Here is a 25427-nt window from a genome sequence, read left to right on the forward strand (position 1 = left end):
CCGATACACTTTTGCAAAAACAAAAGCAAATAATTTATTTACTTCACTATAGCCTTCTTATATTACGTGATCAGACCCTATCGCACTTAGTGGGCAGATCTTTTGAGCACGGCTATAGAATCTGCTGATAAATTCTTCACCGAAAAAGCGGCACTGCAAGTATTTTAGAGATTATTGTTTATGAACTTGACTGCGGAATCTACATTTGTAAACAAAAAAACGGTTGCCAAACATTAAGAGCAAAAACAGGATACTGGTCAGAGAAGACATTAAACGGTATGATTGTTGAAGTGACCTCAGCTACAGGCGCACCAAGATTTATACGCGTTTCGGGCTCTTCTCTTTTTTTGTCCTACAGTTACGAGTAATAAATACTTGTCCGAGAAACACGATAGGTAGTTTGAATATTTCTTATCTGCAAATTATCCTTAATTTGGTAGCAAATTATATTAATATCGTTGTTGGGGTAGATTTCGACCCGGATTGCGATCTCAGACAACGCTTTATGTCTTATGTGGATCCATTTGTTGACAAAAAGTAATTTGCAGACCGCAGTTAGAAAAAAATGGTAAATATATTGAGACACATCGTCATTGCGGCGCGTAAAGCAAGTTACCGTAAAGTGTTAACACTCATTAATTATAAAAGCGGTATTATCAGAGTTTTGTAGGGAAGTCTCCAAAATGCGCGCAGTATCAATCTTGTTTCCTGTCAGTAACCGTATCAGCTGTTCGTACTCACTCTTTGATCTAAGGTCACGGATATTAATATGATTACAGTACTATTTAAAAACTAAATCAGACGTAAGCCTTGGAAAAAGTTTCTATTCTGATACAGATAAAGTGGAGTCCCCTAGAGGGGTGTACTCATTGTTCATATCAGCAGCACACATGACTAATTCCTTTTTGAGACCTAGTGGTTGATCCGGTGAGGTCTTAATTGGCCTTTTTGTTGCTCTCTTCGTTTGCGTCGACGACTTACTGCCACAAACTTGTCCCTTGTCGTTTCGGTTCTTATCTGTGTTCTTGTCCGCACCCCCCCCCCCCTCCTACCTTGTTTTCGTTTAGCTCACCACCGGTGTCTGCGCACATCAGTATCATCAGGAGCGCATTTCTGTTGCAAACACTGCACGTATGACCATGGTTCTACCAGTGGTGGGTCAGCTCTGCTGCATTCAGTTGTTACTTCTATAGTATTAACCACTATATAATCAGCTGCTGAGCTAGAACACCCGACAGCAAGCATATAGCATCACGCATTGCAATATTTTCAATGATGATTTGATATGAACTTTAACCAAAAGGCAGAGCTCTTTTTAGTGTGATTAAAATATATTTAGCAAAAAAGAAAAACAAACTAGTGTCTGTTTTCACATGACTGAGCCGAAGGCACTATATGATAACTTTTTTGTGAGCGACAGCCACTGAGTGCCCACACACGGTGACAGTGGTTGGCGCCTGTTGTGCTATTTCAGGTTTACCAATCAGGTACCCCTTTTAGGAACAATAAGCTTATTTTCAGTAGATAGAGACTTCTTCAGAATGACCACATTCTGAACTAAATTTAGAGAGGCATACGAATGCTTGATCCCTAGATAGACAAACCTGAGTGCATAAATTCGCGACAAAAAAAAAAAATAACCTAAAGGATTGGCAGAGAACTCGATAAAGAAGTTGAAGTGCCAAAACAAAGTAGTTGAAGTGCAAAAGGCAAATGTCATTACTTATTGTCTCTAAACTAAAATCTCTCAGAACTGGATCAATACGGAGTCCAGTGAAAATTAATATAAAGACTTGGAACGTTTAAAATTAAAATGGAAAATTGGATACTATTAATGAGTATATCATCAGTAACTACTTACTGCCAAGGAATCACCTTCTTTGATGTAATTACGAGTAAATGTTACAAAAATATTGAGCTTCTATATTAATGCCATTTTAAATAATAAATATTATTAATAACAATATTATCGTAATACAGCAGAGTCAGCAAAATAAATTTGTTCTCCTTAATAAATAAAAAGATTGTGTTCAATCAGTTGGAAAAAACGATCTACTCGCCATTTGATTTAAATTTTTACAAAGTTTTAGACAGTTAGTAAATTATGCGTAAGTCTACCTTCACAACACGTCCTTCTTAGGTATCTAAACACCCACCAGATCAAAAACAATAATATGCATCCGTCAGAACTTATCTTTGGCATCAATGATCAAATGGCAAAAACGATGTTCCACACCGTGGGATACCGTATCAACAAAAACTTGTGTGCTGATAAGAAGTCACGGACGTGGGAGCTATATTCACAGTTAACATTAGAAATATAATCAAATCCGTTAGCTCATCAATAGGTGACTTGCGCGATGTGATATCAAAAGAGGCCTGCTTTATCGACAATGCAAACCTAATCTTATTGAGGCGAGTGCAAAAAGAATCCCAAGTTTTTTACAAAAAACCGCAGTCAGATGACGCTACCTTTATTCGTTTTAAATGGCCGCGTACTCCAAGCCTCACACCAAGTAAAACTGCCGGTTAATTTAGGGGACGAAACTTATGGGGTCTCATATACAAACTATTTTCATTTTTCGCAACGACTACCCTAGCAGGTAGCCTAAATATCTCATTGATGCGGCTTCGTGTTATTCATTGAAAAACCTTTTTTTTTAGCGCACATCACCTTTGCGCGGAGGTTCTGCATAGTAGTATGTTATGATAGATTTCAGGTAGCACAGAGCTACTTCCTCAGAATATTTTGGGGATCAGCGACCAAGAAGAATAAAGTCTCTCAGGCACGCTAGCCACTTTAAAGCGTGTGATATGAATAATTTTCGAACGCATGGCATCATGCGAGTACCACCCGTATTTCATCATTTCACCCGTCGTTCGGAGAGAAAGCGTTTTGCTGATGATTTTCACCAGTCATGCTATTGTTGTTAGATCTTCGTCGGTCATAAATTGGACTGCAAGACTCAAACTATCTAGCGCTAATAATCAGCTCTATCCCCATTTCCAGAGAGCTAACATCGAGCCGAACCAATGACAGGACTTCAATCGTTCGTCATGCATCTCTAACTCGTCTTCATTCACCACTTTTCGGTTACAGTATCTAAATCTTTTAGATGTGTGCATGTATTCTTAACATTGAGTCACAGCAAAAACGGATATTACTAGTAGAGGCCAATAGTCCTCATATCGATGTAGTGTTAACATCGCTGTCTGCTAAGCTCAGAGAATGTGAGGCGGTCTACGTTGCAAACCGGACGTGAACACGTTTCATTTCGTGCTGGGAGCCAGGCGCCTAAAACAGAACATAATGCCAGAATCAAACGTAAAACTCAATACATTTGTTATAGAGCAAATTTCAGTTTTGTGCCCAAATGCATACTTAAATTATTAAAAGGTTGTTGCAGCCGTTAAACCAGAATAAATGATGTAGTTGAATGAAGTCACAATCATATGCGTTTTTTTCTTCTTATTTGATTTAAGTAATGCCCCTTGATCGAATATAAAAGGCTTTTTAGAACCTTAATCACCTTATAAAATGCTTCGTGGAAAGCTAAAAACTTAACTCCTATCCTAATTAGCCTATCTGTTGAAGATTTCCTTGAGCCTATGTATGGTTTTTTTTGACTATGTGCATACACAAATGCGTCCGGTTACTTAAAAAAAAAAATGTGACGAAGTAAAAAGTATATTTGTGCGCTTCATTCAGAATATTTACCGACTATAGCATAGGGCGGACACGATACACATGAACCGGCCAATTTTGGGTGTCTTAACTTGTTAATAGAGTCAGCTGCTGATAAAGTTAGTTGTTAACATATAATGGGGCATACCTATACAGAGATTCAGCACGATTAACCGGATTAGCATGTCTTGTACTAACTTTATAGTTCAAATGTTCCAGCCACTTTGTGATTTTTTCGTTTCTCCCTCGAAAATTGAACAGAAATATACTATTTTTCACATAGTTTAACGTATGTAGTTTCAAATAATTTTATCTACGGAGTAATATGAATTGCAAAAACCTATACTTTTGTACTGCTCCTCTATAGAAGCTATATTGCTGCCGGAGAATAGGCTCAGGGATTTGGGTAGATAGAGGCGACAGGTTACTCTCTGGAGTATGCTTAGCGTAATTTGTCTTTAGTTAACATCATCCCCTGGGATGGGGCACGCCAAACGGTGCTTCTTCGCCTAACTGAAACACTGTGTAGGGTTGACAAGCAACACCAGATGCAGCGAACTTCTTCTTGATTCGTTCACGAATGATAATGAAGCCATCTTAGGACAGAAAAACCTAAGCTGCAGCTGGCAGCCATAAGAGAAAAGACAGTACATGTTTCAAGGTAGAAGCTAAATATTTTCTTAGTTCTCAACGCTTTGCTGTTAATATTTTAAGTTCTTAAATGTTGCGGTGAATAAGAAGGCGAAATAATGTGTATAGGGTGGAGTGAAAGTCGAAAGGCAGATATTTCGATTGAAAATTCGATGGTAATACAATAGCTGAAAAACAGATACATACTTGCTTATTATTCGTTGCAATAATTGTAAGCTAGATTCAAAATCGTTTAAAATGGTGTCATCTATGGTGTCAATCGTAATTCTTGGAAATCGGCCGCTACGATCATAGTAACGACTAACCGAATGCGGCTGCGGGCCAACGGGTGATTTTGGCAATGATGTTCGCGTTGTTGTTACTTATCTACGTCAGTGCCGACCAGGGATATTGGCACCTTTCCGTATGAGTTAGTCGCTTTATTTATAAAGCTGAATTGGCTTCGACTGTGGATGAGGATAAAAGCTAGATCATAGCTCTATAAAATCACAGGGGATGGCCTTGCTGCTAATGTATATCATATATGGAAAAAAAGAGCTCAAAACCACCATAGCTTCGCTAATACGTTGGGTACGTGAAATAAGCTTTAGTGAACAACCGCATTTTTTTGAGAATATAAACTCTTCAATTTACAGCCGCCGCTAAAGGCTGCGGTTAATATCGCGTAAGACGTTTCCATTCTAATATTATCTTATGTGGTTTTTTACTTCAACCTGATAACAGCGAGTAACAGGATGAACTCAATCTTCGTTTTCTCTTGCTCAAACTGGCAAATATGCAAAGACTAAAAGAATCAACATGGATTCGATGTTTTCATAGCCGAAATTTTAAAACGTGCCGATTTATTGCCTAAACTAAAAAGTCTCGTAGCCTATAATGAGCACGTAAAGTCTCTCAACATGCACTCGCTACATTGCTCACTTTGCCTGGCGTAATCTGCTGATAGCTACTTGAATGCATCGGAAGTTTTTGGTTGACTTTGACTGACCAGGACACTATGCCAATTTGAGCGATTATATTTTCCTAGGTAACTGACATTCCTAATAGTGTAAAGGTAGTCAACCGCAAATATTTTGTTTTTGAAACTCAAAACCTTTGCTTGTTTAGTTATTTCAAAGGCGATGATTTATAGATAAATAAATACAGTACTCAAGTGGGTCTCTTGAAGAGTATGTGTTAGAATCAGAATTTATTTTCCTGACCACTATTAAATGAGAAAGTCTATAGCTATGAGGCTAAAACTACCATGCCCTATCATAAAAAGTTATCACCACCAAGTTCGTTCTTTTAAAATATATAGGCCGCAGCATCACCATTCATTACTCTAAAGTCAATGGATGCACTTTTCATATCTGTTCCGTCATAAGAGATTAGTATAGATGCTTTAAGTGTTAAGCCACACAGCCATAATAGAACCAATACCTGAAATGCTGTTTCGCCTTAGAAAACTTTGCAAAATTCTACCTTGGAAGAGAGTACACGAACAAGATCTTTATATTGATGTGTCGTTATTGTCCCCTTCCAATGCATCTATGGATGGACGAACCCTACTGAAGTTTTTTTTTACAGGCATCTGTACTGTTTTGACATTTTCAGATAGTTCTCATGTAGTGCCGTGCGATAGATCGGTTAGGAAATAATTTCAAGTATTTGATCTAAAATTAATATAAGAGCCACATGCTAGGGGATTCGAATCCTAATACCACGTGGGTTGTGAGCGATCAGATGCGATCGCGAATTGAGAGTTTCCAGTCGAAACTAAAACAACTGTCAAGAAAACTTGGATTTTATTGCAGGGTGAGGCAGAGAAAGGCTTAAGTTGTGTAACACGTATGTGTACAGTTAGAAAAACAGACTGTTAAAAAACAGTATTTCTCCTAATTTTAAATGTAATTACTACTAAATTATAGTGAATAACATAGGTTACATATGACCAACAGTTTACTTTCTGCTACTTACAAAATTTTTATTGCACTAACGGTGTTTCTGTCATGGTGATACGTATCTGCTTCTCTTAATATCAGAGTTGCTGGAATAAAGCGTTAATGTCAGGTTTACGAAAACCATGATGTAGCATACAAGCTAAAACAACTTCAGAAATAAGTTCAAGATAATTAACTCATTGAAGTAGTCACTATGATTCTTGAATTTAAACACCATCCAATTGTTGTGGGCTACGTTTAAACAATGACGGTTTTTATGAATAGCAGCGCCAAACGTCCTTTAGCCAGTAGTGGGCACTCCTTAAAAACGAAAAATACTTTTTAGATCCAAGACGATATGCCTTATATATATATATATTAAACTTTTATAATTGTCTTAAGAGTTTCATGGGCAAAAAAACTACCTATTTTCGTGGTGCTCATACAGTGAATGTATGTTCGATATGACGATCAACGACCTTAAACGGGAGAACCGAGCTCAAGATTTTTGCGAACAACAAACCTGCTATCAACCTACCACAATCTATTCGGCATTAGGAAGCTTTTCATGTACCGTCTATGGCCAATTTACCTAGAAATTACAAAACATTAGTTGCATGCATCTTTTTTGTTTGTTTGGTTGTACTACATCCTCCATTTACGATGTATTGTCGATCTGTAGTATTGCAATCGGGTAACTATATGGACTCGTCGCACAATTGCGAAGGGCCCACGGTAGTATAATTACAGCTTTTTATCTGAACGTTGGCCATTCGTCCTTTATTGGCACTCGCACGCCGTCATGGAACCTTTATAATGGAACCTTTCCCCGCTCGCACCGCATTTTCACTTTGTTGCTTAACAAGGAGTTAATGTACGCATATGCGCAGCGCCGCGGGGATGTCTCCTAACGTTCCCATATCCGGAGAGCTCTCCAGGTAGGGCGACTCGGTAACCGAAAATTTGTTTGAACGATGTTTTTCCAAGCTTTAGTTTAGGTAGGTATTGAGAAAAAATGTCGCCCGAGGAGTCAGCCTTTGGAATCGGCAGCCAAGTGTCATAAGTAATCGTCCGAACTACCCTTGGCGGCCATCTCTCGCACAGGTCATGTTGTCCATTAGGATGATGCCGAAACTCCGGAGGAGTACTAAGCAACTTGCAGCGCACGGACCACAGATCTGAGTATCGCTCTCGCGTCCAGCATGAGTAAAACAAAAGCTGTGCAACAATCGACCACCACTAGGACGCAAAAGGGCTTTCTGAAGGTTTATTAAACCCAACAGCCCTATAAAAGGATATGGTAAGTATACAAAGAGATCCTTTGTAGCGATGAGTTCAATGTCTTCTTCGGTACTTACATTCCTCGACATTTGGTAATTTGTCAGTGCTGACGTTTGAACCAAGGGTAACCGCATACTTATTGCTAATGGTTACCATGGAAGAGCATTCAAAAAAATCTACATCCCAGCCACCTAAACCATGTCGCCCCCACCCCCAAAAAGGGCACTGCAAACATCAAGTTGATGTTTAGGGTTTCCTTCTTTTGAAGGACTTCGTACTTCTGGAATCGTACGTACAAAAGCTTAAGACCCAGGGGGTCAATTGGGGGTCAATTTTGGACAAAGGTTTCCTCTCTTCTTCAAATATTTTGATGCAGTAATTTCAATAACCACCCGTACAAAATACGGCCAGAATTTCTTGGTGGCCTATGTTACCGCCAAGCAACATCTAGCCCTGCTGTCGATCGAGCGGCAACTAGGGTATGCGGAGACTCACTCGTGCTTCCTCTCTCATGAGTAGCATCCCCCCAGCCTGCTTCCACTAAAATTCGTCTACCAGTGTGCCTCAGAATTATATCGGAAAATACACAGGTCCGGTTTTTTTCCTCCTCTTCAACAGTCGAGAGTACCCCTCATAGTTGGTATCCCGAACGAGGTCCTTCATGTTAACTATGGCGTAAATGGGACATACAAGCTGAAGTCCCGTATAAACTGCCGGCAGTAGGACGCAAAACAACTTACCTGAAGCCGGAGTAAACAGGGTCTCCTTACCGGGATTTCCTTAGATTCAGGAAAACATTGTCGGTAATGATCTTATAGCCCTAATCTACCGCCTCCAAAAATCAAAAGTATGATTTTTCGCCTTTAACAATAGACTGACATGGTCGATGCTCGCCAGATCATTCTGCAGGTACAAATCGAACGAAGTGATGACAACATCACTGAGAGAGATGAGGGTCGTCTGATATAGCTCTAAGGATCCTATCTATTAGCCTGTGGAATATCGGGAGCATGTAGGCAAATGGTATGCGCTTGAAACAATACAGGCCTCTGAAGTGTAAAATGCCGTTTCTTCGTTGTCATCGTGATGCATACTAATTTTCCAGTACCTGCTAATCGCATCTGGAGTACCTAAATAGCGGGTGCCAATTGGGACATCGAAGATGGGCGTCGTCGATCCATAGCAGCAAATGTGTATGTCGCTTGCTAAGCATTCAGGCCACGGTAGTCGACCTAAAAACGCACCGTAGCGTCTTTTTTTTTCATACGAAGACCACAAGGTGTATCTTTTAAAAAATTTAACTTTAATTTCAGGCGGCCCGCACATCAGTGCTTACGACGCCGGGTAAGAATGTATACACTCTCAAGAAGACCTTGCAATTCCATATAGTTAAACTACAGTTTTTGGGTAGGGCATCTAAGTCGTTACATATCGCACTGTATGCCAATATAACATATCTACCAATACATAACAATAATTACAAGGTAGATTAAGGAATAATCAATCTCCGTGAACTCAGATTTCAAGAACAACGGCCTGTACAGGACTAACTGCGAGATTGCTGAAATTAAAGGATGCCTCTTTCGACCCACAGTTGACAGCAGTATTAACCATATTTGGCAACGTCATCGTGGCGCGTTAGGCATCGCGTAAATACATAAGCTTTCAGGTTTGCGCTTGAGCAGGCTTATCTCGAATTATCGCATTCACATTCATCCTTGTGTCACGGTCATCCCGGGCAAGGAAGCCTGACCTTAAGAAGAAACAGCTTATACATGGCTCAATAATATAGATTATGTTGAAATGCAAACAAAGTTTCGGGCATTATGCCCCGGTGTACCTTATTCTCGCATACACTAGGGCTCATCATCGCTCAGACACGCTCCCTTAACGTCTCTCAAAAAGGTTTTCGAAGTTACACAAGAGCTCCATCTTATTCACTAAAAAACGATTCTCTTAGATAATGTACCAGTGCCGTTTCATTTAAATATCCAATAAACGCGACCTAAAACCACGAAAGATTATTGAATGCGTTCTTTACGCTGAATAGGATCACTTCGCAAATATCCTGTTTCCTTAATTTAGTCGTGGACCAGTTCTGCTTTCTGAACCACTTGTTGGATGGTGGTGCGGGCCGAAGGATTCTTTCTGAAACCGTACTGAGTGAATGAGAGCCGACCCAATGGTTCACCATGGTATTGCAGGCAATCTTCTATAATGGTTTAAACGCTTTTTTTGATATTTTTTTATTTACCATTACTATTTATTTGTTTTATCTGAACGTGTCCTTGGAATCACCTATTTTTTAATTTCATTAGGAGCCCAAGTGGAATGGGTCTTGCTGAGCCTATCTGGAATTAATCCAAGAAACCTATGGGACGGCATGACGACGACACAAACAACTGTTAACCTCACTAGTACCTTATATTCCTTAAATATTTATTTGTTTCGTGCTTTATTTTTCCGATTATTAATATCTGGTTATATTCTTTGCTATCGCTGAGATTTGAACCAGCGTGGCAGAATGCTTATTAGTTTTGGTAACACACTCAGGTAATGCGTATTAGTTATTCAGATTGCGTGGGTTCTTGGCAATGGTGTTAATTAGGCAGATAAGCCCATATCCTCCTTTTTCCTTTGGTATTAGTACCACCTTCGTTTTTTCCACTCATATGGCAGCCTACCTTTGTGAGATTTTCTTGCGATGTTTGCAATTATTTCTGGAGACTGCATAGATAGGATTTTTACCGCCATTGCGTCGGCGCCGTTGAACTCATGTATTTATTTGCTCTGTGTGCTACGTTTACCAATTCGTTCGTAGTAACCAGACGTAGTCCGACCGAAGACAAACCATTAATTTATAGGTGTCTCACTTAAAAACCTTGTGTTGAGAGAAAAGTTCTTTAAGCGTGAAGGTTTTTTCGTGCGTTAGAGTATCGATCTCGGGGGGCTGTGTTCGTTTCACCGCTGGTGGTCCTACATAAGTGATAGCCGAGATCTTCGATTGTTTCTTTCAAAAGGCTGCTTAGTCGTACTTGTAGTTTCGTGTTCCAGTCTTTGACAACTGACGTTGAGAGTGATACCCACTTTTCTAAGTTGCAATGAAACCCACTGAGGTAAATCTTCTTTCGAACCAACAGCAATTTATACAATGCTGCACAAGATGGTGGCGAGACAATGCCATCCTCCGTTCCAACGCATGCGTGGGTCTTCCGTTTCAATTTGAGCCTTTTGGCAAGACTTACACCAGCCTAAATTATTTCCTACCTAGCACCTGAGCATCCCTGTGATAGTGGAGCCAACCACTTCTCGCATGTCGACCTTTGTGTTGGCTTTATATGATTACCCCTTCTATGATTTCTGCTGAGTTGTGATTTCGGCTACATTAATGATAATGTCGCCGTCTTAATGACCAGACTACTATAGTGACCTGTTTACATTAGCCCAATAGTTGCAATAGTATTGGTATCCACTAATTACATTTTTACAATATATATATGCACTAAAGTTGGATGCCTGTTTGACGCTCTAGGAACCGTCTTTGTAGAATGGTCCCTTTTGAGGTTTTTTTTTTGTAGGCTGGGGGCTTTTTGGTGGATTTTCGTTTTCTGAGTTGAGCGTGAGTTTTTTTGTGGTGGCGTAGCTTTTTCAAACTGCAATTTTCTTCTCCTATGTGACGTAATACTAATCTAATAAAGTTGGTGTTGTAAAACGATTTGTTCAGCAAATGTTCAGAATTTTTAAAATATTCAAAAATTACCGGAGTATTTTAAGTTAGTATAGTAACTTAAAATAATCCAGTGCCATACCTTTTTGTAAGGTTTACAACACATACAATAAAATGGTTTAGATATCATAGAAGCGACTTTGCGTATGGCGTTGGAGTGTAGTAGTTCTCAAATTTTTAGATATTTGTGCCTGTTATGGCTAATGTAAGACACATGTTACCGATAAAAACTACAATAGATTAAGTCTGTATGGCTTCGCTGCTACACGAGTTTATCCGAGATATGCGTGCAAACTTCCAGTAAATAATTTAAAGAAATCGCTGTGTCAAAGTGTCCGACATAGCAAACAGGTGTCAATAATGCTGCTGTTTTTTTGCACTATTGTTGATGACGAAAAGATTCGTTACAAAGAGAATTCAATACTTTTTGGCATTTTAATTAAATGTATGTGCGAAATACTTGCGACCAAAGCCACTAACGCCTCTGGTGTAAAGTTTCAGGCAAATTTTATGGCGACTCTTATGAGTTGCTCAACTTATCATGACTTCCGTACCGTAGAAAATGTTAGTCTAGGAGGAAGAAGCTTGTAGCACAACTGCGCTTTACGGTCCCATTGGGTGCAAACCAGAATCTCCATAGATGCAGGCTCCGTGGTGAGGAAACCTGCCGTTCCCGCTCAGGAAAGTAAACGATCAATCTCTCATCCTTGGCGACAAACATTTGAGAAATGGATGTGTTTGCTCTTATTTATTAAAGGATGTCAGGAATCCATATGCATTGTTACTGGTTGCATCCCACATTTTTATGCCTTCCAGTACATTTTTATATTCGTTTCTCACAGTCAGGTAGCACATAATGTCTTCAAGAGATTACCAACAATAAACATTCCTAGCAATTTTTTTTTGAGGAAGGCAAGGACCATGACAATTTAAAGTGTGTCCCTTGTGCTATATAAGACATGCCGCAAACTAGTAAGGCTTCTATTTTTTATCAATTTTTCTAGAATATTGTTAATAATTTGTAATCCACACTCCTGAATCATTTATTTTTCGGGAAAATATACCGATTAAATATAATATAAACATTCCATCTACAGCTGGAAGCCGTTCAAATAAAAGTTAGCAGTCCTGTACTGAATTCACCGACTTAGTCTCTTACCATTCGTTATTGAACTTTTATTTATTCTCGTAAATTAGAGAGCGTGTCTTGCTAGACTAACGAAGATGAACATAATATATTGAGCCGTTTTGTCTTTTCCTTAGAGTATGACCTGTGCATTCGAATTACTCCGCCTAAATAAAACTCATTTAAAAGCATTTTAAAGTCCTATCAACAAAATAGGCGATCATAATTTTAGTGTAATACAATATATAAGACGAATTACAACAGTAATTGGTTACCCTTACGTTAGTAAAATCTTTTCTGTATATACAGGGAATTCGAAGCAGAGAGGCACTGTGCAGTGACTACTGCGCCTTAACTTTTTTTCGATAGCATGCCAGACACTTGATAGGCTTTTGAAAAACACTGCTATAATAATTGGTGCGACTTGCACACTTCCCATCCCACGAAACTAAACGGTCTATGACTAATTTGCTGTTAATAGCAGGCAGATTCGCTATTAAAGTAGGCAGAAAAAGATTTATAAAGATAAAAGTTCTTAGAGTTAACATCAAGATGGTGGACGATATCCTCGCCGCTGATAATTACTGTATGGCCTTCGTTACTGCACTTCTAATTAACTGAGTCATATTTAAAGCTATAAACGAAAATATATTTAAGTTATTAATTACTGAGGATGATTTTGCCCATTACTTAATATATGAAATATATTAATAAACCAAGTAAATAAAATATTGACTCTTGTAAGCAGATGAAACCGTTTAATGTAATTCTGATTGTTTACTCGGTGGTGTTCCAAAAACATGTTCACATGCGGCTGCATTAGGTATGGGCCGTATGTAGGCTTCGTATTTTCCAGGATACCTCTGCACGTTGATTATTCTGATATTCCGATAATTCACGTATGCAAATAATAGGTACTACGAAATGTATGGGTGTGTGCGATTATTTTAGTCAGTTGCAAATGGCTTGACTACACAATAGTTGGCTAAAGATCATGACATAAAAGAAAAGATTTGAGTCTTGTCGCTTAATTCGTACAACACAATTCTTATCGGAACTGTGTATTCCCTTGAGGGCTCATACAGGTGGGCCCTAGAAGCTTTGCTTTTTTACTTTTATTTTTCCAATGAAACTTTCACTGACCGTAAAACAAATATTGTTTTTTTAAAAGTCCATACGACTGCATTCGTCTAGTCGTAGAAAGCTGAGATTTCATCATGTCCAGGTTAATCCCGTTGCTTCCCAATTGTTTGTCGTATCTACCAAAAAATAGTGATATAAAGTGAGTAGACAAATTGAAAACGAGGGTTTATTTTTGTAGTAAGGATTTCGCAAATTTTAAATCACCTGTCTACAGTCAAATTCAGTTCGAGTCGTAAATAAGCTCAATAATTAACACATTTAAAAATAGTTGTGATGAGGCACTCACTAATTTTAAGAAGGGTAATTTTGTCACACGATTAATTGCTTAAAAACGACTTGGTTTGTATGTGATGTTTATAAATTTGTACCGAATGAGAATTCGGAGAAAACTGTTCAGTGAGGTCTATAAGATTAAAGGGACGCTGGGCTTTGGCCGGCTAAACGGAATCGGGCCTCGTTTTCTGAAAACGAAAATATGATACTAAACAGCGTGCATCGTGACCTGTGCTATGAGTGAAAGCAAGTGTTCATCAGTGGTGCGAATGCTGCACAAGACTCATGGAATGTACAGGCGATATTGGCGGCAACGGACGAGAGAGAGAGGTAAAAACAACTTTAATGTTAGGCGACCTGTCACAGCCATTTCAAATGAAAACGTGGAAAGGTATAACACCTTGTCCTGGAGAAGCGTCGAATTACCCTTAGGAAGCTCGCAGAAAGCTTAGACGTGTCGGATCATTCTGAAAGCTTATTCGGAGGCTCGCAGCATGGATTGTGCCGAAGGACCTGAATTTGACCAAACGCAACAGTAGTCTGAGAAACACTTTAATTGTTTCAAAGAAAAGCTGGATGAAAAATAATTATAGCTAAAGACTGTTAAAAAATGATTGGACTAAGCATCAAAGCATTTTGACTTAAGGAGAAGTTTATGGAACGATATGGTTCAAATTTCGGTATTTTTTGTATAGAAAAAGTCCAAAGAAATTTCTAGATTTTGGAAACGATTGTATACTAGAAATATATAACATTACCAGTAATAAGTCTAAAGCTTGTCCACAGACTGCGTTCCTATACTTTTCGCAGGTCTCAACCTCTTCAAGAAAAACAAAGCAAATGTAAAAATTGTAAATAAAAAAATAAAAAATATTAGATAAAAAATAAAATTTTATACTTACGAACTATAACGTGCATATATTTTAGCATCACACTTTAACCGTTACACTATAGGAGGCCACTGAAATTCACTGAACTGGGATATTTGCTAGTTACTTCTGACCCTGTAGACAACAGCTGCAAATGATTAGCTTAATCCTTTCCTACCGCTTACATTCTTCTGAACAACCTACCTTTTGACACTAGCGTTGCTATTAGCCACAGTATTGAACGATCTCCTACTGCTATTTCTGACTGGAAGTATTGCCATTGCAAAAAATATTTGTTTTTTTTTTTGGATTACTGGAAGTGGAGTTAAAGTTTTATGTATTCAGAAGACCTACCTACAGAGACAGGAGACAGCTTACAATGTCTTTTTTCAATGCTTTACTTACAACAAAGATGTTCAGTACTCACTTTTGTCGTATTTCCTAAAATTGAAAAAAAAAATCAGGTTTCTTAGAAATACGATTTAAAGTATCATTTGATTCTCATTTTAGATTTTAGCGTGAAACGCTGTATCGTACACAATCGAACTGTTTTATGCCTGATCGTCGGGTAGCGTTATTTATATCCTATTCATCTATAACTAAAATAATTTTAGATTTCATTTCCACATAGTATGTCGTTCTTATTAATTCTTAACTAGAGCATTTCGCTAAATAGGGTAGGTAAACAATCTTTTATATATATGATTGTTGCATAGCTCAGGCTCGTTCTATCAGGAATAATATTAAAAAATGCAATTACTAAGCGCAACCTCACCGCGCCCACCTTCCGAGAGAGTGATTCCTCATAGATGAAAATGATCGAGTACGCATCGGACTACGGATATACCCAGCCATTTACACGCTCCTTATCATTGGTTGTTGTTTTTCCATATTTTCCTAGCTCTCGCCAAGAGCAGGTGCCGACAGAGCATTTTCTCTCTGTTCCTGTCTTATGTATGATGCGGATATAGTGACGCTTCTTTGGGGGGCTGACGCCAAGCGATGTGGAGGCGCAAATAACTGTCTATATATCATGTATATGTATTATTCATTGCGCCGAAGCAAAAAATGTGTCATTCATTACTCGCTAGATCCTGTAAGGCCTTGTCGGAGGTGCTCACTCCTAGTTCCCGGAAGCGTTTCTGCAATGCCTGCACCAGGTTCAGTTGTTGCCTTAGCAGCTACTTACTACTCGGCATTATCTACGAAAGCCTCCTGCCAACACTGCCCCGTTTCTGCTTCTGTTGCCGCCTCTGACACCTAGCTCTATGCTTGCATAACATTTTTGTATCCCATTGCTGAGTAGTTGCTTCTATAGTCCAGCGACATTTTTATCTTTAAAGGGAAGGATCTCTTCATGCTATTTGTAGTACCTAATTACGCCCTCTTTCTCGGCATAGCGACTCGGGCTTCGATCAGCTTCGTTCTCTTGCTCCATTGCTGATACTAACCTGCAAATTTAGAAGTCTAACATTAATGATGCATTTCTTACATATTTTGCATATAATATTAGGAATTAGAAAGAAAAAAAGATACATATTATTTAAAAAAAAATACTGATAGCAAAATAAAAGAAAAGTAGAAGGGCTCGGTCTTGCATTATAGTAGGTCCTAAAATAGCTAAGGTATCGTGCTCAAGCGAAATTACCGTTAGTAAATTGTATAATATTCCTGCTTGTTTAGGTTATGATTGCAAGCCTTCCATCGGTAGTCTGTGAAGTTGTTTTTATAAGTCAAGCGAAATGAAGCGCTTCCGTCGTTTGGTCGGGTTTGTCTCACTTGAAGAATTCGATTCAGCATTATGTGCATATATGAAACGTTAAATAATGATGCCTGTACAGTAATTGAGCTATGTTACAATAACCACTACGCATCTTTTACACACACGGAACTAAAAATTGCGGCGAAAAAATGAAAAGTGATTTATTTTGTAAAATATATAAAAACTCGGTTTTCTGCCGCGTTAATGTTCAACAAGATATAGACCGTCGTTAAATCTGCCCTTAAAACTAAATCTTAGAATCATTTGCTGTAATGTTTTTAAGTTGCATTTTTTACCGTTATGTACACTTGTACTATATAGAATCCGATCACAACAAGATAATCTTCTCCAAAAAATGCAGTTGTATTATTTTACCTCATAGGATTTTATCAAATAAGTAGGGGTAATGTCCGTTACAGATAACAACAATTTACAGGTAAGAATATTGCGTCTATTTATGGTATCTTTCCCTAGTACAATAACGAAAATAAGATTCTGCGAGCCGGTGCTAAAATCGCGTAAAATGAATCGCAGTATCGTTAAAAGCACGTATTGGCATTTTACCATTAAAGAATTACAGATGACTAATGTAATATTCTCTAATCGTATGTGAAAAAAGTTTTTATTATGGTCGAGTAACGACAGATACTTCTTACAGGATGTGTGTACAGTAAGCAGGAGCTCGAAATGTGTGATAGCGACACCTACTCAGTCTGTGTAATATTCCTAAACTGAGAAGTGGTAATATTTATTGTGATAAGCTCACATATAGGGTATCTCAGCACTGTTCTTAATAATATAAATATTAGATTGTTTCATAAATGCTGAATAGTAAGGTCTTACTTTTCGAGTTGTTTTCAATAGCTTAGTTCCTTTATTTTTACTCGAAAAATGCATCATCTATGACCTTTTGCTACTCGAATGATAAGTTAATTATTTCTTAAGTTCTCTAGATTTCTGGGGTATAGGAACCTGTATCGAGAGGCAATTTCGACATCATATCGAGACTTGAATATGTATATTAAGGGTAAGTTTTTATGATCATAACCATAGTAATAAGTACCTGCTGAACATGATGGATGGCAGGAAATCTTGAAATGTAACCCTTGCACTTTTTGCACCATCGAGATCGCGATCATACAATAGAAGTGGTTTAACATTATTTATTAGTTTGCGTATTGCAGAGTTTGTTCACGATCTCCAAATAATAAAAATACTGGGAACTTCATCGAACCAGGATTCGTGAAAATGAATCGGACAACCTTTGCACCAGGCCAAAGTTTTTTAAACTAGCGGCTGACGTTGCCTTCACTCATAGATCCTTCACTGAACACAGAATTTAAAAGGCGAGCTGTCTTTAACGATGTGGTTCAAAGGTGAAAAGTATATTTGAAAAGCGCTCCTTTTCTATAGTTGTTGCAAGTTGCCTACTAAAAAACTGAATAGCCGTATTCCAATAAAAAGTTTTAAGCTCTGAAAAATACAAGTGCACCTCGCAAACAAAAAAAGATCGCAGAACGGTACCAGTATAAAACTGTGAAATTTGAAATATGTACTTCATAATAAGCAGTGTAATGATATTTACATTGAGCTATTTACTTATAATTTATCGTTTTCAAAATAAATGAGGTAAACTATGGTTTTTCGAAATAAAAATAAAAAAGGTGTAATTATTTTTTGAATTTTTGTGAATAGATAAAGATATGAATCGAAGCATAGCTACGCCCTTGATGAAATTCCGACGATTTTGCTAAAAGATTTGATAGATTTTACATTAGTCTAGTATACCGGCAAAAAACTAAAATCCTGACGATACAAGAAAAAGAAGTGTCATGATTGTTTCATTTGCCGTTGATTTGATACTATATACTACTTTCAATATATATATTCTTCTGTTACGCCATGCACACATGTTAGTCTAAAGCATTGCGTTAAATTTCTTGTGCATGGTAAATACTATTGATGAAGAGAGACCCGCAACGTAAGTAGACATATCTAGTGTAGCCATTATTAGTAGCCGCTCGATATAATTGCTTCGGGATTAAAGGTTCTGCTTTCGTACCAGAAAAGGTTTAGAGCCGTCCAAATCGTTAACTACACAAAACGAAGCCCCTTGGAGTGCACAATCTACAAAATTACATAAATGAAACGGGACTAGTCATAGCGCTAACACATACTAAACAAATTTATCTCTTTAATAATACCTAATATATTGATTTATGGATTCATGTGTTGTTTTCAAATATATTTTCAACGTTATGTAAAGGCTATTTACGCTATAGCTTAGCATAGGTACATAAAATCATAATATCATTTATATTGTTACGGATTACAATACTGCCACCGACCTATGATAGTTTGATATCTGGCAGCCTTTATATAGTCCTAGTCTCATTGAACTAAAAATTACATTATAATTTACATCCATTGCGCTCCTCTTCACATTTAGGATACTAAGATATGTTTGACAGCGCACAACCGTACATTTCTTGCGTTCACTTTCAGCTGTCGGCCTGGGAGAGTAGCAACCCGGTAACTATGCGAGGCCACTCTGCCATGACAACGAAGAGTCCTTAGTAGCACGGCTGCAGTTTCTTGAGCAGTCTTAGTGTCGGCCGTTCGACCCTTACCAGTACCTTTGCGTCGTGTTGGAACGTCTGTAGTGCGGGATTTCCCCGCTCAAACCGAGTTTCCATCTGCCGTTGTGGATTCCAAAGTTGTTAATGTGTGCGCCGACGCCGCTTTACGGCATCACGTCTCCTAGTGTTCCTGCTCCCTGAAGGCTTCCCGAATAGCACAGCCTGGTAATCAAAAAGTAATTCGAACGGCTTTTTCTCCAAGCTCTCGTTTATCGTCGTATTAAGGTAAAATGTAACCCGGGGCAGCAGCTCCTGAAAACAAGTCCATCTAAAGAGGAAGAAGAGCCACCAAAGAACCAAGCCTAACAGTGACCACCCGTATCACTCTCTTGGCTAAAACAGTTCTCCCAGGGTTCCCGGCAACCCTCCTGATGTGTCCAATGTGATTTTACGTGAGGTTGTCTGTTACCTCTGGCAATGTGAAGCAAGTGTTGTCTGTCACGAAGGTCCCAAAATCCGCAAAAAAGTACTGCACGACTTCGAGCGCGCGAACCACAGCCTTGGACGCACGAAACGCATGCAATAATTTGATAAATCACCAGGGCGTAAAAACCCTTCTGCCCGTTAGAGATCCGGACGAACATCCCAGTACTGGCGCCGCGTGTGGTGTGTCGCGCCTTTCCGGGTTTCGACTCCGCAGTATACCAAGACACTACCTTCCTAGAACTATGACTTCAGCCTGCTTTCGAAAAACAAGATTTAACCTTTGCGACGTCTTCTGGAAGGCAACGCAGCTAGCCATTCCATTCGAGTGACACAAAGTGATGGTGTTGTCCGCTTGAGGCAAGGCAACGTAGGGCAGCGACGCCTTCTTGGCGATCTGTACCCTAAGCCACCCTTGAATGCGCGTGCTTGTACGTGAGTTCCTTCTTGCAAGCTAGCGACAATCGTACCCAGGCAAAAATATTTTTTCTGTTCATTCCGTACCTTGTATAAGCCGCTCCTTAATGTCTACTGTATGGTATGCTGCGACAAACAATGCTGTTTTGGGTTGTGATTTGGTAGTCAGATACTTCAGTACAATACTGTCGGTGACGCCCTTTAAGTGACAACCGTACGATTACAGCCGAGACTTTTCAATGGCTTATATTGCCACCAAACACTCGGTGTATAAAGCGTGGCCATCGAATGCGACAACCCGCTTGCAACCTTCCGAGCGAGCACTGCTCCCAACCCGATCCTGTCTACAACTTCGTTTGCAGGTTATGCCACTGAACGGGTTTCTCGGGTATCTTGGTCGTCAGTGGTCTGGGTAATTGGCATCCCAGCAAAGTCTTTTGAGTTGGATACCGCGTATAGTGGGTTCGCAATTTTCATATAAACCGTCTGTGTAGCTACAACATGCAACTATTATTCGTTTAAACCACCCCAATTTCCAATAACTCACCTGAATTTGCCAGCTAAGATTTAGTGACGATGTGCAAGTGAACGGTCTCAGATTTCTGTTTCAGAGCATAGGCTCAGAGTATGATACGAAAGCCCTTTTCTTAAAAGAGGGTCACATAATACAATTGAAATGAGTTCGTGGGCCATGGGCCAAATAAGATTTGAAAACCTACTTTGCAGGTTATCTTGTCAAACTGATCAATCTTCAAATATGGCTCTTTAACACTCTAGGTTTGACACTATATTGGAATTCAGCAAGGTTAGGAAGAATTATTTTCGCTGGGTATCCATGACATTAATAACGTAGATGTCTACTGACCGAAAAGATATAGCGGTAGTCTAACTTTGAATCTAAACATCGGTACACGTTTACCGTTCAGTAAAAATTCGAGCAACTAAAGGAAAGCAATAAATACAGTAATCATTTTTCTTTTGTTGATTCTCTACGTATTGAGTTCCCTACACCAGCAAAGCCCTGAAGGGTGGCTTAAAAGTCAGCTATGGAAAACATTTTTGGGAGTATGATTTCGTCCGGTTTGCATCAAAGGGGTATCCTTTGTGTATGTATGCCTATTATTGCACATTACTATATACGGTTTTTACATGATTTATATAAAATGACTGGCATTCACTGACTGTTGCTAATATCCTTGCTTGGTTTTATATATTTTCGTTCATTACATTCTACTAATGTCTCTCTTCGTTGTCCAATCAATTTTTCTGGTTCCTCACAATGTGATTACACAGAAAAGATGAACTTGTGTAGCTTCGTGTGTATGATTGCTGTAGCAGTGTCTGTTTTAAGAGTTTCAAAAGCCAGAAGCTACAAGATACTGCTAGCTAACGATTGGTCATAAAAAATTTATCAGTGTTTTCCATTATTCTTTCCTTTTAACACACTTTTTCTTATAATCTCGGCCGCTTTTATCCCCATAATTTTCGCTGTTAAGTTATTATGTTTTTACTGATTCAAAAACCTTGACTCTCGCTTTCTGTGCTATTGTTTACCTATATTTTTAAAACCAAGAAACTCGATATTCCACATTTCTAAGTACAAAGCGGCACATCGATTCGCATTGCATGACTTGTCGTATCGCTGCTTTCTGTATTGCATCTAATTTGACAACTATTTCCATGAATCGTCACAATTGCATTAAGTTTTAGCATCATAAGAACAGTTTTCCTAAAATAATATTGCAATGAATTACAATGCTTCAATTTTATGCTTTTACCTTTGTGTGTCTTTTCCTTCGTTATTTTTGTTTTTAATCTGAATGTGTTATTAACTATCTCTATCTGTATTCCATTATAGCTCGAATGTTTGCCTTGTTGGCCTTTTTGTCTTCTAATGTTTCCTGAGAATCTCACTGCTTTACATTTATTCTTATAAAACTATCGCCACACAAGTTTTGATGTTTTTAAATATTGAGCATCTGCTGTAGGTGATTAGTCCTTTACTCCATCAGAACATAATAGTTTGCATACAGTTAGATATATGGCCTGAATTCCGCACGTATTTTGTCTCAATCATGCATTCTAAACCCATCATGTAAATATTTTTTTACCACTTCTGATACGTATTACTGAACACGAGTACTACTACATTAAGCATTTTATTAAATCTCTTATAAACTGTAACCATTACTGCGCATTTATTTGTCGAAATTGAAGCACGCTTCGTTCATTCGGTACCCTTTCAGACGGTAACTTATCACAAAGTAATGTGTTATATGTACGTCTCATAGCTACAAATGCCGTACATTTTGTGTTGCTCACTTTAGCTTCGGGGAGTATAAAGAAACTATCCTGTAATAATTTACTGGTACGGAAGTAATTCATCTGTAAACCCATAAATTTCTTTTCAGTCATTTAATCTTTAAATTCGCCACAAATATTCCATACTTTGCGCTAAATATTGCTTTCGGTGCTCTTTTAGTTCTCGGTTTTTACATTCGACTTTAATGTAAGAAATAAAAAGGTTGGAGACTTGTGTTGAGCACTATTAGGTTCGACTGATGTCTATCTATCGGTTTTGTAAACTTGCCTTTTTTTTATTATTTTTCCTATTCTGTTTAAATCTGTTAATCTTCATAAATCATGCCTTCCGGTTTTTTGCCATGTGTTCTCATTACCAGTTGTATATATATATATATATTATATATATATATATATATATATGTCTGTTAGCTAAATGAACTAAGTGCACAAGCGGCGTTGTGAATTGCCCAAGTTATATTTGGAACCCCTTGCCATTCTATCGAAAACAAAATATTCCGTTTAGAGCTATTGTTATTATTTATTAGGCGTCGCCCGGAATAGTTCAATGTAGTCGCTAGTTCTGTTGTTATAGGCTAGTTAGTTGCGTGGCAGTGCCATGTGGCTCTTAATGTTTTACTGTTCCTTCGAATTAATGTGTAAATAGTTTAATTATATCGAATGGCCTTTAGCGGGGTCACAGAGATTGACAGCTAATGATGTCTCGTTCATTTATAACAGGACATGTAACAGGATACGTTCATTACGGGTTGAGTGCATAATTAACATCACCACACGTTGTCCTTCAAACATTATCGCTATAAACCATTACTAGAAGCAGTGCTCCGGAATCATATCAGGTAAACTTTAGATGTATCATTTTAAAGTTGTTCTAATATTTTTTTTATCACCTTATCGTGCGAGTTGCGGACAAGCAAAACAGATGCACGTATCTATATTTTAAAACAATTATTTTTAAACCTAAGATTAATGGATAGCCTAGTTCTTAATACGGTATTATGTTTGGAAATAGTTTTTTACAACTTGAGCTCCGGCTTTCATTTCAAGTGGCGCTCCAAGTACATCTACTCTCACAACTACTATCCATAGCTCGTGCGTGTCTCCACCGCTAGGGAGGCATGCTCACAGGAATACCATCATCTAGATACTATAGCAGTGGTTCGAACTATAAGTGATAGAGGCGTGCCTGTCAATTCACAGAGAAAAATGAAAGTCCATATAAACTTCCTGCATTCCTTATTGTATTCCGACAGAATAAAACCGAAAAAAGTAAAATGTTTTTATTTCGCCAAAGCATGCATGCTGTTTCTCTGTTTTTAGGACTATGAAATGGAATCAAAGACGTTTTTTTACATCTTTTCATCTATTTGATCTGGGGGATCTTAGATTGGGAAGCTTAGTCAATCAAAGTGCTGCCATGAGCCAGAGCTCGCCATATAGCACTTGTGACGAGCCTATCATTTTCGGGCACTAACTAATTCTGGTGTCATGAACTTGAATTTCCTTGGTCTATCGCTTAGGTTTTGTCATCACTTTCCTCCTAGCAAACAAAGGCACTTCTTGGGTAGTCGTTTTTACAAACACCAATTCTAATGTAATTCATTGGGAAGAAACTATTGTTAATCAGCCTGACGCTGGCTTCAAGAAGTTCTTTAGTGCAGGTCCCACGTAGAATTATTAGGAGAAATCGCTAGCGTGTATTATAACCCCAAAGTCAAAATTTATGTAATATATATTTATATGAACGGTCGTTTTCAAGTGACAACAGTCGTTTTCGCATAAGACAACTCAAACTCCAGCATCCGACAAAATAACCAACCTTTTTGCGCTAGAAGCAGAACTGCCGAAAGATGCGTGGAACACCACATTATTAAATTGATGTGTTCTTATCCTCTTCGCAATGCTGCCTTTTGTCACTTGCACTTCTTACTACAATAAAAATGATTCACAACACGCTAACCGTTGCACATTACTTGATTGCACACGCACCTAATCCAAATAATCTTTATCGTGTAATTGATTAATGATACCAACAGGCAGTACATGCATAACACGTGCGACAGTAGTTCCTTAAGGGGCAGCAGAAGCAACGCTAGAATAAAACCCTTGCGCTGTTGTTGTCCATTGATGTGTCTTTCGTCACTGCTTGCTTAACTAAAATAGTCCACTATTCTATTTATTTATCGCTGGCTTAACAACGGGCCTGATAAACAACAAGCTGCATCAGTTCAGACCCGATCATGCCGGCCGAAAATTCAAAAAATCTTTGAACGTTTTAAGTATCTATGCGCCTAGTTGTCGAGTACAGCCTTCTGGGGCGCTACCTCCACGTGTACAAGTAACGCTTCCAAGGGGGAGAGGGCAATGGGCGGCCCAGTAAAAGGCCCCTCTCTAACAAGGTGGAGCTAACGAGGGGGAGAGGTAGGCCAGAGGTTGCGTTTCGCGTGCCGCACTCCACATTTCATGGCGCCTGAAAGGCGGCGGAGGCGGCAACGGTAGCAGCAGTAGTCAAAGCGGCAGTAGAGTTAACAGCCTTGGATGTTAGCCAGGTACATTAAGTTTCAAATTTGTGAGTGTGTAAGAGGAAGCTCGTGGCAGGCTCCACTGTTTCCAGACACCTAAATGGGAGTCACGTATCAGCTAATTCAAGCGAAGAGAAGTGTTGTACTTTGCAATAGTTTTTTTTCTCGACAAGCTTGTCTGGGCAGATGTCCCTCAATCAGGTAGACAACGGAACCATGAAAGTGGGATAAATTCTATGACAACCAGACAGGGAACTACGTTCCGCGAAAGCTGAAGCAGAGAGAGTCTGGAAGGACTCCGGGTAAAGTTTGTAAGCTACGGAGTTGTTCGGCATATTATTGAGAAAACCAGAGCAACAACATGATGAAACGAAAATAATATATCTCTATAAAAGGTAGATCCATACTGGTCACAAACAGCAAACACATTTCATCATATCGCTCAATTTATTTCAGCTCTAACGCCGTGCATTGTGCATTGTTCCTTTCTTTCAGAATATGGAAATGTGAATGCGTTAGAGGCTGCTAACAGTAAGGTAGAAGTTACCCAAGATCTATCGAAATACAAAGAGGAAAGTCTCCTACTCGAAACAAAAGAATTTACGCTTATTAAATTAACTTAAGTAAAAATACGAGATTACATGAGTTTTGGTTACGGGGACCTG

At 38.7% G+C, this 25427-nt stretch overlaps 1 protein-coding gene and 1 long non-coding RNA gene across 17 annotated transcripts in view; one reads left to right on the top strand and one right to left on the bottom strand.

Moving 5' to 3' along the window:
• The window catches only part of LOC111252382 (uncharacterized), a 158026-nt gene extending 133450 nt beyond the window's left edge, over positions 1-24576 (bottom strand). For 10 of the 16 annotated variants that reach the window (XR_015329646.1, XR_015329641.1, XR_015329648.1 and 7 more), the window contains exons 1-3: positions 24060-24575; positions 15453-16128; positions 15105-15118 (exon numbers count right to left, since the gene is read on the bottom strand). Coding sequence is in view for 7 of the 16 variants with exons in the window: in XM_086992074.1 (XP_086848200.1) it covers positions 15105-15118; positions 15453-15532 (94 nt within the window). In the remaining 9 variants the exon portion in view is untranslated. Of the gene's footprint in view, positions 1-15104; positions 15119-15452; positions 16129-17502; positions 17551-24059 lie in introns of all 16 variants that reach the window. The other 6 variants (XR_015329643.1, XR_015329642.1, XR_015329644.1 and 3 more) reach the window with 6 other exon arrangements.
• On the top strand, positions 2281-3452 carry LOC147755104 (uncharacterized). Its single transcript, XR_015329650.1, has 2 exons — positions 2281-2415; positions 3011-3452. It is a non-coding gene; the product is annotated as an uncharacterized LOC147755104 (long non-coding RNA).
• Positions 24577-25427: the final 851 nt, after the last annotated feature.

The sequence above is a fragment of the Varroa destructor genome, unplaced genomic scaffold, assembly GCF_002443255.2.
Source record: "Varroa destructor unplaced genomic scaffold, Vdes_3.0 BEIS01000006.1, whole genome shotgun sequence".
Lineage (NCBI taxonomy): Eukaryota > Metazoa > Arthropoda > Arachnida > Mesostigmata > Varroidae > Varroa > Varroa destructor.